The sequence below is a fragment of the Hippopotamus amphibius genome, chromosome 9 (assembly GCF_030028045.1).
Source record: "Hippopotamus amphibius kiboko isolate mHipAmp2 chromosome 9, mHipAmp2.hap2, whole genome shotgun sequence".
Classification (NCBI taxonomy): Eukaryota; Metazoa; Chordata; class Mammalia; order Artiodactyla; family Hippopotamidae; genus Hippopotamus; species Hippopotamus amphibius.
In genome coordinates, this window is record NC_080194.1 from 64,749,929 (window position 1) to 64,766,003 (window position 16,075).

Here is a 16,075-nt window from a genome sequence, read left to right on the forward strand (position 1 = left end):
TTGAAGGGTGCCTGAGAGAAGAAGTTACAGAGCACAAGGTGTGAACTTCGGCTTGCTGTACAGTTTTAAGAACTCATCATGTGGAATGTATCGCATATCTTATATATGAAGGAGAAATCCTGAAAATGGAAATATGAGCCCTCTGAGTGGGATTCTAAGAAACAAAAGACACATAAAGAGACTATATTCTCTTAGGAAAAATAATGCTTCCATATATGAACATCTGATCAGTTGATAAATAGTTCCGGGCAGGGAGCACATCCCAGTCCCAAGGTACCAACAAAATGTACTGTAAGATCTGAGACAAGGAGACCCACATGCCGCTGAGCTGGTAGGTGAGCCGCACCACAGGGGAGGAGAGATTTGGACTGGGTTGGAGGTGACAGCGAGGATTTGGGTCAGGAGAGCAGAGCAAACACTTGAGGAAGGGGCTGGGGATAGGCTGGTGGAGACAGCAGAGCGGGGCGGTGAGTCGTGTTTGGCAGGAGGGTCCGCAGGGAGGAAGAGCGGGAAGGTGCAGTGGGGCAGGTGTGGAGCGGCTGCAATTCCTTCCTGAGGCGCTCAGACTTCAGCTCCATTCCACAGGCCTTGAGGACCCGGAAAAGGTAACGCGCGGAAGAGGGACATGATCAAAGTCCTGCTTTAGACCATTCCAGCTTAGAGGTGGAATGCTGAATGGGTCAGGGGAGTGGAACTTTGGTGTCAGGAGGTTGGATGTGAGGCTAATACAGATAATACAGAAATAAAGGAGGAGTCAGTCGGGGTGGAGAGGAAGTGACAGATGTGAGAGTCACTGGGAAGGAAGAATTTCCCAGACTTCAATCCTCTTGTCAATAAACCACTGCTTTACTGATGCGAGAAATCCGAGGCAGTAGAGCCCAGCCATTGCATTGATTGTCTTTGGAGTCAGGGTCAGACACACCTGGTGCAGATCCCCAGCTCTTTCACTAACTTAACCTCTCCAAGCCTCAGTTTTCTCACTAGTAAAATGGGGAGAAGGATCTTGCAAAGATCAACTGAGAATAAGACGGCCGCTGTACTGATGGTTGTCCAATAAAAGACAGGCAAACAAAACACTGTTGTATTCCTCGAGGGAAGCAAAGCCAGAGCTTAATTGAGGAAGTAGGTGCATTTTCAGAGACAGAGTTTGAGGCACAAGACTCTTGGTTTTTTCTAGTTGAGCAGACTTTTGAACTGTAGTTAACCAAATATTTCACCCTCATCCCATTTTCCACCAACCCCTACCACAAGGTAACCCGGTGAATACTGCATGTTTCTGGTATTTTATTGTCTGATCATGTGCTCTGAATGCCTCATTTCTTCCTCTTTTGCTTTCTGAATAGCAGGGACAGACATTTTGTTTAAAACCTAAATAATGTGCCTCACTGTAGTCTGGCAAACAATATAGATTTTTTAGAAAACCATGGTCACTTGTGTGCTGCAGCCTTCCCTGGCACTGGCTCAGTTGGCCTTCAGTTGTTCAGTCATTCACCAGCTGAGTACCAGGCCCTGTACAAGGCATTGTGGGGAATAGAAAGAAGGTCAAGATACTCTTGAGGGATCTCCCCGTTTACTATGAGGGATCTCCCCGTTTACTATGAGGGATAGATGTGTGTGCACATAATGAGGTTGCATAGCAGATATGAAATCCACAGCTGCATAGAGTTTAGTAGAGAGAGACCAGTTTCATCTCTGGGAAGGAGGGGACATGATATGCAGTCTGGGCAGTTGGGGGAGGGGCTGGTGGCTAGAGGCGCAGGAACTGGATTTCCAGGGAGCAGAGGGAGGAGAATGTAGAAGCTCTGCTTGTCCTTTGTTCTTGGTGAGTAGGAAGGAGAAAGGAGGAAGATGGCAGGAGAAGATGGCTGTTCCATGGAGACCCCCAACTGTCAGCATTTGGCCCAGGACCTCTGATTATGTGACTGATTTATTTACTAAAGGAGATGATACAAAACACTGTGAGAAACTGAACATGGCATCTGCTATAAGCTTCCTCATATCACTCACTCACTGGCTTCTTAAAGTGACATTCAAGAGATACTGCTTTCTAGTCCTGAGCTATTGGCTGTTTTTATTGTGAGCTCTATCAGTGACCAGGGTTCTTTTTGCTGATGGATAACTTGATTCAAGTTTGTACTCACCTGTTGCAAGAATAGAGGCCTCCTGCAATGTGTTTTTCTGTTAACCTTAACTCTGGCTCCATTATAAGTTCCTCCCGTTGTTGCCTGTGCTTCTCCTCCCCATCCTTTCCCCCCCATTTTCTCACATCCCTGTGGTCAGGATGTATTCAGTATACATCTGCCTCACCTGCTGTAATTCTTTTCTGGAACAGTGAGGAGGGTAACAGAAGGAAGCATGGCTTCCTCAAGTGTTCACCCTGTTCCTGGGACTAACTCTCTATGAAAATAACAATCGAAGTGCAGAGGGAAGGAAAGGACATCTAGCCCACGATTTTAGCGACAGCAATCTTGGGCAAGGCTCTGTGGCCTCGGGGCAAAATGCTCCCCTCCCCCACCTCTAGTTCCTTAGCTTCGTGGTGAAAAGCCAGCACCTTCAAAGGTATTCTTTCCAAGTCCTTGACTCTGTGATGCCACTAGGAGAACTGGTGGATTTTAACCAGGCACGGTGCTTTCAGCCAATAGTGACTTCACCTCTTAGGCCTGAGGCAGGGCCACTGGAGCAGGAAGTCAGAGCAGGTGGTTTTCCTCCCACTCCAGGGCTGCTATGACCCTCTTTGCCCTTCTTACTCAATAGCCAAGAGAGTGGTTGTTCAGGAGGGAGCCGGCTCAACTCACTTTTCTCCATTCACCCTCCCCGTACTCTCACCCTAGGGCTGCCCTGTCCCCCAGACAGGGAATCATGGTCTAGAGAATCCTCCTCTCCCCTCTAAGCCTGCTCCAGGTTTCTAACATCCCACCATCTCTCGATGCTCTGCTTGTTCTTACTCCTCTTGTAGTTGAACAAGAACTCACCTGGCCGGCCTGGAGAGCTGGCTTGAAAGTTCCCAGTAAATTGTCCCAATCCACCATCCTCCCAGCACAGCATCTCTCAGATGTGCTGTTTCTTCGGTTCCATTACTAAATCACTTATTGCACCTGAGTCTTTTCTTTAGATATTTTCTACCTGAGTTAGAGTAAGCACTGCCATTCTAGTCCTGGCCTGTGGAATCTCTAAAATGCCTTGGGGCCTTATTTCAGCAGGGATGTTCGCTCCTTGAGAACAATTGCTCACTTTCTAGTCTGCATCTGATGTTAGGTTCCCGACTTTGAGATGAGTTTATTTGTACAAGTTTAAACTGCGAACATCCTGTGTGCCTGGTACCCTGATAAAAGCTTCTAGGATTCTGATGGATGGTTTTGTCTTGACTCATGCCTGTCGTCTTCCATTTCTGTTTTACCATTGCCTTTGCTTCGCTGTTTAATCACCTCTAAGCTCCAACTCCCTCTTCCTTCCTGTCAGTTTGATTTTACAAACTTCCTCTCTGTCCTGCCTTAATAGCATCTGGCTTCAGAGGTGTGATTTATGCTTCTTCCAAGGGTAGTTTTTATTCTCTGAATTATTGTTTCTTTTGCAGTTCCAGCGTGGTAAATCCAGCTTCCACCATGATTGATACATCCCAGGAAAACACACGGAAGTCAGCTGTATCTCCAGCCAAGGTAGATTGAGCTCAGATTTTGAAAATCTCATTTGGGGCAGGAATGCCATTTTTCTCATTTTATCAAAGCACCATGAAGAAAAGAGGATTTTGTAGTACTCTTTTCCTACCAAATATAGATAATTTTTACTATCTAATATAAGAAATCACTCTTGCAGTGGAAAATTTTATGAATGTCGTGTTACTGCATTGCTGAAGACATAGATTTTTTGCCCTAAAGAATAAATAGTCTGACACTATTGGGGGCTGCTTCTTTTGAGCATATGGACTGTGGCTTGTTGATTCCATATCAGTCCTTATTCCTATTCATGGCTTCCTGAAGCTCTGTTAGAGGTCTGCTTATGGGAGGAAATTGTCAGTTTGTGAAACTACAGATAGCAACCATTGATATTCAGTCTTACATTAATCAAAAAAATTCTGGGACTGGGGGTGGGAAAAAATAGAAGTTAGGGATTAACATATACATACTACTATATGGGGAGGGTGGGATGAATTGGGAGATTAGGTCTGACATAAAGACAATACCATGTGTAAAATAGACAGCTAGTGGGAACCTGCTGTATAGCACAGGGAGCTCAGCTCGGTGCTCTGTGATGACCTAGAAGGGTGGAATTGGGGGTGGGGGGGTGGGAAGGAGGTCCAAGAAGGAGGGAATATGTGTATACATATAGCCGATTCACTTCACTGTACAGCAGAAACTAACACAACATTGTAAAGCAGTTATACTCCTATAAAAATGAAATAAAATAAAATAGATAACCAACAAGGACCAACTGCATAGCACAAGGAACTATACTCAATATTTTATAAGATCCTAAAAGGGAAAAGAATCTGAATAAAATATATATCTCTACATATATAGATATAACTGAATCACTCTGTGGTACACCTGAAACTAATACAATGTTGTAAATCAACTATACTTCAACAGAAAAAAAATTCTGTTTACTGATATGCTATCGTTAGAATTGATGATCATGCTAGTGACTATATAGCACTTTAAGACACCTTATCTTTTAAATCCTTATAGGAAAGGTCAGTTATAATTATGTTTAGTACAGCTTTAATCTATCACAGTGAGACTCATACAGTAGAAAGAGCACTGATAGGAATCTGCCCTGATTAGAGTCTCAGGTTTACCCCAGCCTTGACCAGCTCTTTGATATCTTCAGGCCCAAGTTTTCTCACCTCTGTAAAAATCTCACCTCTGTGAGAGTTAGATTTGAATGCCTGGTTCTGGTTAAACTTTGTAGGACTCTGGAATTGAGTATATTTTATACAGTTTTGTTCTGCTTTTTTGGGGGGAGGGTGTTTTGCATATATATGGTAATTCTTCGCTAACCAGATTAATTAGGACCGTCATTTTTCAAACATGCCAGGTAGAATTTACTGGGTAAATCTATCAACTATTGGAGATAATAAGCATTTGCTGACACTGAGTTGCTGTTATGACATTTTAAATGAATTTAATAAACAGTATTTTTCCCCAGCGAAGGAAGAATCCATTTAATAGCTCCATGTTGCCAGAAGATCACTTATCTCAACAGACCAAAAATGAGCAGTCAAAAAATGGAAAGGCTGGTTTCTTTCAGACTTCAAAAGAGGGTAAATATAATTTTTATGGGCTAGATATTTTTATCTTTGTTATCTATGGACGAAGGGGAATTCTCAGAGTTCCTTTAACTAAAATAGCTTTCAAGAGAAAGTGAAAAGGCCTGATGGTTTTCTTGTCCTTCTACTATGCCCACTGGTTTCCTGCCTGAGGGAAGGAAGCAGAAATGTAAGGAACCGGAAGTTCATGAATTCCAGTCTGGGAGCTGACACTTGTGTGACCTCCATGCCTTGGGTTCCCCCTCAGTAACCTGGGAAATTTTTTGACCAGAGGAATTCAGTCATTAACTTAACAGTATTTATTGGATGTCTACCATGTGCAGACACGGTTCTCTGTTTAAAATTAAAAGAGTTTGCCTCAAGAAAAAAGACCACTTGACAACGTTACAATCCTCTAATCTGTGATTATCAGCCCTGTCTCCCAGGAGCATTTGATCAGATTTGCTGCTTAATTGGTTGAAGTCTGCCTCTTATGGAATTTTACCATTCTTAACATACCATTAAAAAGAAACATTAGACAATTTAATCTCTTCAAAAGCAAATAAATGTAAGACGATTCCACAAGCATCAAAGATTGGACGAGGGGTAGAAAATTAACAATTAAACAGTAGAGTTGGGAGTTTCAATTAGCCTGTTTTAATATTAGTGTATTTTTTTCCGCTCCATTGGATATACTTTATATAGCATAAAATATTTTACAGAAAAGAGGTCACTGGAACATTTTACCTTTTTTTTTTTTTTTAACTTTTTGACAAAATTAATTTTTGTTTTAGGTATTGAGATTTTCTTTTTAAAAAGTTGAGCTCCCTTTTCTGGTTTCTATGCATGATTTTTTTAAAGTGACTTTTGTGGGTTTTTTTTACCCTTCTTGAGGAATTTTTAAAGTTTCTTATAAAAAAAATTATTGCGTGTAAAATAACACAAAGTATGTAAAGCACAGCCATCTTAATTTCAGTGAAGTTTATGCATGAATTTTCTAAGGCTTTTTAATGAGGTCTGTACTTATGCTTCATGCTTTATTGTCTTTAATATTTAGTGTTTTTGCTATATGTAGATTAAGTTTATGATAGGTATTTTAAATTATAGAGTTATTCTCCATTTGGCATATCATGTAGTTTGGTTTACTTTTCAGGTGAATTGTCAGAGTCCAAAGAAAAGTCATCTATCCTGGATGTTTCAAGCCAAAAATTAGAGAAACCAAAGCAGACTTTTCCAGACCCTGAGATTGGGTCCCAAATCAAGGCTCCAATCCCCAAAGCCAGGAAAATGATCTACAAATCGCATGACTTAAAGCAAGATGATGACCAGTCTTCTCCTAGACAAGGGACAGACTCCCTGAACACAAGAGGGGCTCCGAGAGGGATCCTGAAACACAATTCCAGTTCCAGTGGCACCGACTCAGAAACTGTTCGTTTCCATCAGAACTTTGAACCCAAAAGCAAAATCGCGTCGCCTGGCCTAACCATCCATGAGAGAATTTCTGAGAAGGAGCATTCTTTCGAAGATGACTCCTCCTCAAACTCACCAGAGCCACTAAAGCACGTGAGATTCTCTGCAGTGAAGGATGACCTCCCACAGAGTCCGGGGCTGGTTCATGGCCAGGAAATGGGAGAATTTAGTGTTTTAGAATCTGACAGGTTGAAGAATGGAACAGAAGATGCAGGGCACATAGATGAGTTCTGGAATGACCCGCAGCCTTCCCAATACAGAAAGCCTTTGCCTTTTCAGCCATCAGCCTCAAGCCCAAGTACATCAAAAAATGAAACACATCAGCCAACGACTTCTGGTTCCTTTCCAATTAATGAGGACCATTCTCCCAAAGAAGTTTTAACTACCAGAGCACAGTCCACTGAGAATTTACCCACCATCAATGAACACAAAGCTAACTCACCAGAATTGTCAAGGCTTGAATCAGAATTGTCCAAAAGCCCTGCTGGTAAGAGATTCGTCACTACTGGGCTCTAAAAACTGACCCAGTGGGCTTGGAGTGGCCAGGCCAGTCAGGCAGCTCATTTTGCCTTCTAGGTATTCCAGCTAAAATTCAGGCAGATGCCACTGGGGAATGTTGATACCTCCTAATGGGTTTGCAGGTTTTCCTCAATCACCAACAACTAAAACATCCAGGATAGCACACTTCCTGGCACATTATGCTTAATCCTTAAAAAGAAATAAAAATAAAAGTAATCATATCAATTATTTAATTAAACAAATTATAATATTTCAAGTGAAATCAAAGTGTATATACAGAGTGAGAATTAAACATATGTTAATACTTTGTACAGAGTAAGTATATTATTACTCACCTAATGCAAATTTATCAATTACAGTTTAACCAAACTTCAGTTTCTCTTTTAATTTCAGAACCTGTATTTTCTTAGCATCAAAGGATGGGAAACTAGACTTTAAATTCTTACTATGAAAAAGCTTCCTACTTTGGCCTGCCCAGAGCCTCCATCCATTTGTTCTTAGACTTTAAATGCTCTGAAGGAACTTTCTCCTTCAGCTGGTGTGAGTTGAGAGGCAATGAGAGTACTACTTTTTCCTGCTCACTAGCTGCCTAGCCCTCGCTTGAAGATCTTAGAACTCTCAGGGGATGCCTCAAACTGCTTTCCTATACCTATATGATGACTTCATAATTCTTATGTTTTAAAACACAAGCAATGGGAAAAAATCATTTTGTGTACTCTCTCCCATCTTCACTAAGTCCTAATCCAACCCTATGATGATTTTTAGTCAGAAAAATTTGCAGTAGCAGCAGTCAAGTTTCTAACTCATTTGCTCTCCTCCTCCCTTATTAGTCAGTCTTAAGTTGACCCTGAGTCACTTTTGCTCAGCCCTACACTTTCATACTTATTCAGATCAGTCCACTTCTTAAAGCACAAAGCATTTCCATCACCCCTCTTCTTCAAGATATAAAGGAACTCATTTTAAGCAAACTACTAAAGTTTGAGTAAACACTAGCAAGTAATTGGGTGATGCTTACTTAAGTGTTTATCCAAATGATTAAAACAATTTCTTTGATAATATTTTCCTTTGTTCTAATCCATAGGAAAAAATTGGTAAACCTCTCCTGTTTTTTCAAAGTGCACCTGCTTTCCCACAGACTATCTTTATAATTTTGTATTAACTATTTGTGCTTTCTGATTTTTAAATCTCAACTCACTGTGAAGTCTGGGGAGAAGGCACGATCAGCTAAACTCATTTTGATTGACAGACAGGCCTTCTGGTCTCAGAGCTTATAAACAAAGTTGTGCTTACTCACTAATGCCCTGCTTTCCCCCCTGCTTACCACAAACATATATACAAGTAAATAATGGAGCATAAAAAGAAAATCAGGACCAAAAACAAGGTAAACTCTGTGTGAATTATAAGGGTTTGACTTTTGGACAGTCACTATCACACTCGTTATTATACTGGAAGAAAACAAAAAAATTCCTCAAAGGAAACAAGACGTTATCTGACATTAAATTTTTAAAATAACTGTTCTTGTTTTTAAAGTAATATACTTTCATTTGAAAAGTGTAAAAACATTTGAAAAAAAATACATACAGAATAAAACAATTATCATATGTGATATTACCCAGTATTAAATATCAGTAACGTTTAATTGTAGGGCCTTCCAATAATTTTCAGGCAAGGATATAATTTAAATTATGTTTATACTGTCCAGATTGCTTTTTTTCGCTAACAGTATAGTACAAGCATTTTTTTTTTTCATTATTAGTCTTCTGTTAAACAGACTAACAAAGAATTCTTAAAGATTTCTCAAAGGAATTTTATCATTACTGACATATTAGTATAATGTGTAGTTATGAAAGGAAACCATTATCCACTATGTGCCAATTATTGTATAAGCCTTTGTTGTTTTCACATTTAGCCAAAGTTGATGATTAAAATTAAAGAGATAATTTTATTAACTGACATCTCCTCTGGTACATTTGAAATGTAGCTAACTTCATAAAAATTCAGCTCACATAATTTTCAAGAACATGTATTGTGGAGCTTAGCATTTATAAGGAAGAGCAAGAAATGCTGAAACACCCGAGTCTTAGCTAAAGCAGAAGAATGCCTGCGATGCCTCATCTACATGTGCCATGCACCCTGTGATTAAAGTTCAGAAAGGTCTCTCCCTGCTTTCTGGATAGCTTAGAAAGAACTTAAATGTCCTCTAGCCTCCTAGCTATTGGTTAGCAAACATCAGGGAACAGGTAGAAATCACATTCTCCATCAATCCTCGTTTTACTTTGTCTCACAGAGACTACCTCCAACTTAAAAATTGTAGAAGGGAAATAAGGGATAGTGGAGGAGCCTCTTGAGACCATAGTCCTCAAACTCCAGTATGCAAAACAACCAGTGGGATAGCTGGTAGGAAAGATTCCTGGGCCCCACCTTCAGAGATTCTCATTCAGTATATCAGGAGTAAGGCCCCAGGATGCAAATATCCTCATTGTGCCATTTTGATGTTTTGGAGGGAACTCCTTGTTTAATCTTCCTTGAATGTTGTTTTTCCAACTCCTGAAATCTCCTAAGTCTTTGTTTCTCAAACTTGAGTATAAGCCCTCTCTAGGGTTTATGATAGTCCAATAGACAGGTGGAGTCATAAAATCACCATGATGTATCTTCTTGGAGTGTCTGTTTTATGCAAAGCTCTGAGAAAAATTAATATTTAAAATGTAACATGGATCAGAATACAAAAATCTACTTGAATTTTTAGAATAAAACAGACACTTGAAAGAAGTTCAAGAAGACCCCGATTCGGCTTACACCCCATGCTTCCAGGGGCCGATATTTACCTTCCTCTACTGTTATAGGGCATCTTTGGTAAAATACCTTAATTAGGATGGTTTACATTATAACTCCTGATAAATGCTGATACAAACAGCTAATGGTGTAGAAAATGTAAATACAAAGTGTCTTTTTAAAAGATGTGAATGATTGAATAATAATTCTTTAAGCATTCTCTTTTCTTATTTAGAAAAGCATTTCTATGTTGCAGATGAACTGTCTCTCATTGAGCCTGAGTCATCTCAGGTGCCAGATCGCAGTTCTAGAGACCATCAGCAAGGTAAGCCCCCTCTTCTCAAGGCCATGAAAGCTAAGATGTCCTCACGCTCTGGTCCATATGCCACTGAGATAAGGAAGACAACTGATGATTCTATATCTAAAGTCCTAGACTGGTTTAACCGAAGTTCTCATTCAGATGACGATAAGTCATCTCTTCAATACCCCCAAGAATTAGAGCCCAAAGGAAAAACAGACTCAAAGTCCCGGATTGCTATTGCCTTGGTGACAGATGATACCAGTCAAAAAGAAAATGGCTCAAAGGCTGTATTATCCACCAAAGATGAATTGACACCTGTGGGATCTGATTCAACGTTCCAGGTAGAGGAAAATATGCTGCCTTTTGGAAATGGCCAAGATGATGTGACAATCAAACCCAAATCTATTGATTTGTCGCTACAAGGCAAGGAAAGTCCAGGCATATTGCAACCATTTGAAATCTCTAGTCCAAATCAAGAGAGTAAAACTATGGACTATAGCCAAGGTTCAAAAAATGTAGGAGAAGGAATTGGGGTACTTCCTCCAACCGATAACTATTCCTACAGTGTTCGTAAAGGATCTTGCACAAAAGATCAAGTTCCATGCCACATTAAGGATGTTGACAGCTTAGGTGAAGAAGAGCCCAAGCTTTGTGTTTATGAAAAAAATAGAAGAAACTCAGAAGTGAATTTTGACTCTTCAACAATTATCAAAGGAACAAGTTTGAAAGACAACATGAAGGCAGAGAGAGAGAGCAAAGGAAGAGATACTCACATCCTAAAAGCTTCCTTAGAATCAGAGAATACAGAGTCACCACCTAAGGATGCCAACAGTAAATCTCCTTGGAAGAAGCCTGAGGTCCAACTACAAGAAGCAAGTGAGGTTCCCAAGAACCAAGTGCAAAGAGAGAAATATAAAAGAGTGAGTGACAGAATATCCTTTTGGGAAGGTGAGAAAGCTGCTGTTAACTTAACTCATAAAGAACCCACATCTTCATTCAGTCAGGAGCCACCTTCTGCTAAAGCACATAAGCCTGTGAAGTCCATGGACAGTTTATCTATGGGCCGAAGTAAATATAATAATCAAGTCACTGCCAAACAAGTGGTCCTAGATAAGGATGGTCAAGCAGCCCATCTCTCCAATTTTTATTCCTCAAATAAACCTAAAGAGACCAGGCCCCAAATATCAGTTCTATCCAAAAACGGTCCTTCAGCTGACCAATCAGGTAAAGTGTCTCTGCTTCAGAATAAGACAACTGAGCCTATAAAAAGATTACCAGTGACAGACAGTTTGCATTCTGAAAAGGACGTCACTTTTCCACCACTGCAACATCCTTCAAATATTGGGAGTGAAATACATACCTCTTTGGAGAAAGACAGATCTCTAATTGATGAATCAAATCCCAACTTTAAAGTTATGCCCCTAAAAGAAAGAATGGATGAACCCAATACAGAACAGGTCTATAATCACTCTCAATTTGAGAATTTGAGGAAGTTTTGGAACTTAGGAACCAATCCAAACAGTCAAGATAATATTGAGAAGAATACTACCACAAGCCAAAAAAATTCTGTGCCTTTTAATAGCCAGAAACACCAAGAATTCAGTGACATTAAATCATCAGGAAAAAATACCCATGAAAGAGAGATGCTTCTAAGCCAGAAAAATGTTCCGGCAAGAGAGGAAATAGAGAAATTAAATTCAAAGGGCACACGCCAGGTGTTACCAGATGAAACCACATTTCCATTGAGACCACCCAGAAAGTTCACTCATCAGTTGCCAGGATATGAGTCATCAAAGGAAAACATGGGAAAAAATACAGAATGGTTTGTTACTCCAGTGTTCAAGGAAGAAAAGGATTACTCTGACCAAGAGATTCAGGAATCCATAGTGAAAACAAGTGTTTTGTCTAAAGACTACAGAGACACATTTAATGACAGCTTACAGAAGCTGCTTTCAGAAGCCTCCTCACCAGTCATCCAGCCTTCTGGTGGAAAAGTTCATGAAAAACAAGTGCTTGAACCAGGTATTCCTGAAAATAGGACATGGCCTCAAAAGACAGATTTTGCTGATACTGAGGAAGAAGGCAAAGGACCTAAGGAGATCATTAATGAGCATATAGACAAAACAGTAGCTCCTCCAAAGGTCAATTCGAACACTTTGACTACTAGTCTAGACAAACTCCTTAAGGAAGCAACTGGAACTCCACCCTCTCCCCTGCAAACCACGTGTGAACCCCTTACCACTAGGATCAACTCTGAGTCTGAAGAGAGTAAAGTTTATGAAAAAGGGATAGAACGGAGTCAGAACACATCAACCTATCAGAGAGAGATAACAGCTTCTTTTCCAGAGGCAGAAACTTTGGGAGATACAGCTCTCTCCCAGAAAGCTCAAAGTGGTGAGTGCCAGCTAAACACGGAGAACTTATTTCAGATGGCTGCAGAAGGGACTCACCCATTTGATCAGCCTTCCCATCACCACAGAAAGGGTTCTTTTGGGGATGTGGCCAACTGTCCCCAAGATAAGCCTTCTTCTAAGGATGCTCATCTTGCTCCTCAGAATAAGGCACTACCTTCTCAAAGGGAAATTTCAGAGACTGTAGAAAAAGTTATTCTTGCACCCAAACCTGCATTGAATGATGTAAAGGCTGTATTACAAAAGCTACTCAGAGAAGCTTGGTTGAGTTATCCATTTGGGAGGGAAGTAGTTTCTGGAGAAGTAAAAGCAGAACTTCCTGAAGGTGCACAGGTAGAAGGTAGCCCCCCAAATTCTCAGGAAGTTATCCCACCACAGACTGCAATGGACAGCATAGTTCTAGACAAAAAGAATGTTTATCCCTTCAATGTAGTTCCTGATAAAACTCATAAAGTTGGATCTTATTTAGCTGCCCAGGTGTCTCTATCAGGACAAACCCTTAGCTCATCTGCTTCTACTGTTGCTCAGTATGGCAAAAAGTTACTTCAGGAAGTGACAGAAATTGTGAGGGAGACAGTTATTCAACCTAAATCAGAGCTTCTTGAATTCGATGCTGGCTTAGAAAAACTACTGAAGGAAACAATTGAAACCCCCTGCTCAAAATATGACAGTGATACAGGGACTCCTTGCTCATCAGAGTTAATGGGTGGTACTGAGGTGCCCGGGCAGGCTGCTTCTGAATTCCATCGTAAGGAAATAAAAGAAGCAGTAGAGAAGTCTGAGGCTCCATCAGTTACTGAGAGTGCTTTTGATACTGGTTTTGAGAGACTCCTTAAAGAAATATCTAACAGTCCTTCTTATCAGCCCCAAGTGTCAGTGAAGGAAGAAACGCCTGAGAAGGGGCCTTCACAGTCAAAGCAGGCCAGGTTCTTGGGGAACCTGCCTCCTTTTTACTGGACAGCCTCAGAGGCCTCAGAAATGAAACTTAAGAGTAATGTTTTCAAATCTCAAGTCAACCAACGTGATAAAGTGTTGGGAAGAGACAAAGTTGTGACTGATTTACCAATAGATCTCTATGGTTCTAAAAGTGGGGTTGGGATCCCTGGAACCTCACAACTTTCTGTGGACCATGAAACAGGGGCCACTGAAAATATAAAACCCCCAGAGGACAGGGATAGTGAAAGTGAGATGGCAGTGGTTCGAGAAGGGGCTTTTCAGGAGCCTGGTTTCAAAGAGGCTCCTGAAGCAATTAGTGTGCCCAGAAATACGCAACCCACTCCTCTCCTGATGAACAAAGAAAACTCTGCAAAAATAAGTACAGTTGAATCGATTCTATCGTCACGATATAAAAGACAAGAGAAAAAGGAAGAAGAAGAAGATTTCTCTGACTCTGATTTTTCAGATGGAAACATCGGTTCTAATACAGAAAGCTGGAGAAATACCTCCAGTGAGCATTTTGAGGTTTTTAACTGATTGGTTAATGAGTTGATTTATGTAATGCTGACATAAAGGATGATATAGTTTCTAAAATTGGGATTAATTTGACAATTCCAAATGGTGCTAAATTCTTTGTATTTCAGTTCTTCCTAGATTTTCTCAATAAAAAACTATTTCCTTTTATATTCTTTAATCAAGTGAGTTACGTAGAGATAGCTTTACCCATCAGGCAGTGTTTCAGAACCTGACTATTCTTACTAATGAACAATAAATTTTTAGGTTTCAAAAATATTTTTAAAGAACTTTTGGGCTTTAGAGAGCACCTCTAAAACATCTAAGTGAGCTTTCCCCGTGGAAATGATTAGAATTTCCTAATTGGCAGTCCACACAGGAGTCTCTAGTAAGATTTGTGGCAAGAAAGTACTGCAAATGGGCACAAATTTCCATTTTAGGAGAAATATTTTACCACAGTAGTGGCTAAGTACCAGGAACAAAGTGCAAGGCTGGAAGTCTCCCTCAGATACCTTGGGCTGTGGCATATTTGTTGCTTCTCTCTCTCTCTCTCTCATTTGTAATTATCTGCAGAATCCTCCCCTTCTAGGGTATGACTCAGTCAGATGACTTCACCTGATTCCACCTAAGGGCATTGCCTGGCCTGCTGCATTTCTTTGGCTCCAGCCTTACCTACGTGGATCAAGATCTTAATCGATTACCACATTCATCTAAGTGGACTTGGGGGTACTGGTTTCAGCCAGGCTTTAAAACACAGGGCTTGTCTTCATTTGCTATTCTGAGCAACCTGGCTATTTTAGGAGAGAAACCCATGAACAAATAGGGATTAGAAGTTACCTGATTAGAGTGATGAAATGATAAAAGGATGCTCTCTGGCTGGAACATTTTAACCAAAGTTGCACAACAGCTAGTGTTGATCACCTTCCTTAGTAGAAAATTAATAGAATTTGTCGTTTTCTGGCTCCCTTCAGTCTCAGGGGGAAAAAATGAGCTTTACTGAGTGGCTGATTTGTGAAGATTGGGTTCCTTTGCAAGTAGCTGTAGGGCCTCTTATGGAAAACTGACCAAAAGATCCTAATTAATCAAGCTGAAGCCTCTTTAACATTTGTAACTGGTGAGAAAAGGAAAGTAAAATACCAAGTCTCTGAAACCAGACATATATAAGACTATAATTCAGCATCTTAAACTTGTTGAAGTAGACTTTTACTAAGCTACCACATGAGTTACTAGGGCAAATTGACCTATAAGAGGTGAAGGATTTATAAATTTTTGCTTACTTTGGAGATTACTGCTTAATGTATATAGGTATGTTAAAGTATACCAGCATAACTGATTGAACAGCAAAAAAGCCTATCTGAAAAGGAAATAATCAATATAAATAACCACCCAGATCGAAAGAGCCCAGAGAAGATATTTTTAAATTATAAGCCAAGTAGGAGGTATAAAATGGTACAGCCATAGTTTTCCATCTTCTAACCTAAACTATTATTTTTTAAATAAATGGGTGTGGGTGGGGTGAGAGTAGGGAAGAACCTGACAACAAGGGCACCATAATTTTGATGGGCAGCCTAACATGTTTGACTTGTGGCTGAGCTCTTAACCAACCAATACCTCAATATGTTCCTTTAAAAGGAGGGGGGGGGGGGATGGAATGCTGGGAGATTGTGCACACGATTAGTATGCTAAAGCATGTTAAAGTCACTGAGAAGGTCTGTAGTAAGAAACCTTTAAAATTTGAACACAGAGCATCCCAAATTGAATTCATCTTAGGATTCATTTACTGGAGAATGCTTAACATTGGGCAGAACTGGGATACATTTCAGGAAAGTACTGTCTAGAGAAGTAGTTCCCAAATTCATCGACTCGTTAATGGAATCATTCGTTGATTTAGCAAACATTTTTGAAGTG

General features: G+C 40.3%; 1 protein-coding gene across 5 annotated transcripts in view; it reads left to right on the forward strand.

The window, feature by feature from the left end:
• The window catches only part of SYTL2 (synaptotagmin like 2), a 129,291-nt gene that overhangs the window by 89,097 nt on the left and 24,119 nt on the right, over nt 1-16,075 (forward strand). For 4 of the 5 annotated variants that reach the window (XM_057748667.1, XM_057748669.1, XM_057748668.1 and 1 more), the window contains exons 5-8: nt 3,575-3,656; nt 5,146-5,260; nt 6,399-7,202; nt 10,263-10,331. In XM_057748667.1, coding sequence (XP_057604650.1) covers nt 3,575-3,656; nt 5,146-5,260; nt 6,399-7,202; nt 10,263-10,331 — 1,070 coding nt within the window. Of the gene's footprint in view, nt 1-3,574; nt 3,657-5,145; nt 5,261-6,398; nt 7,203-10,262; nt 14,166-16,075 lie in introns of all 5 variants that reach the window. The other variant, XM_057748666.1, reaches the window with a different exon arrangement.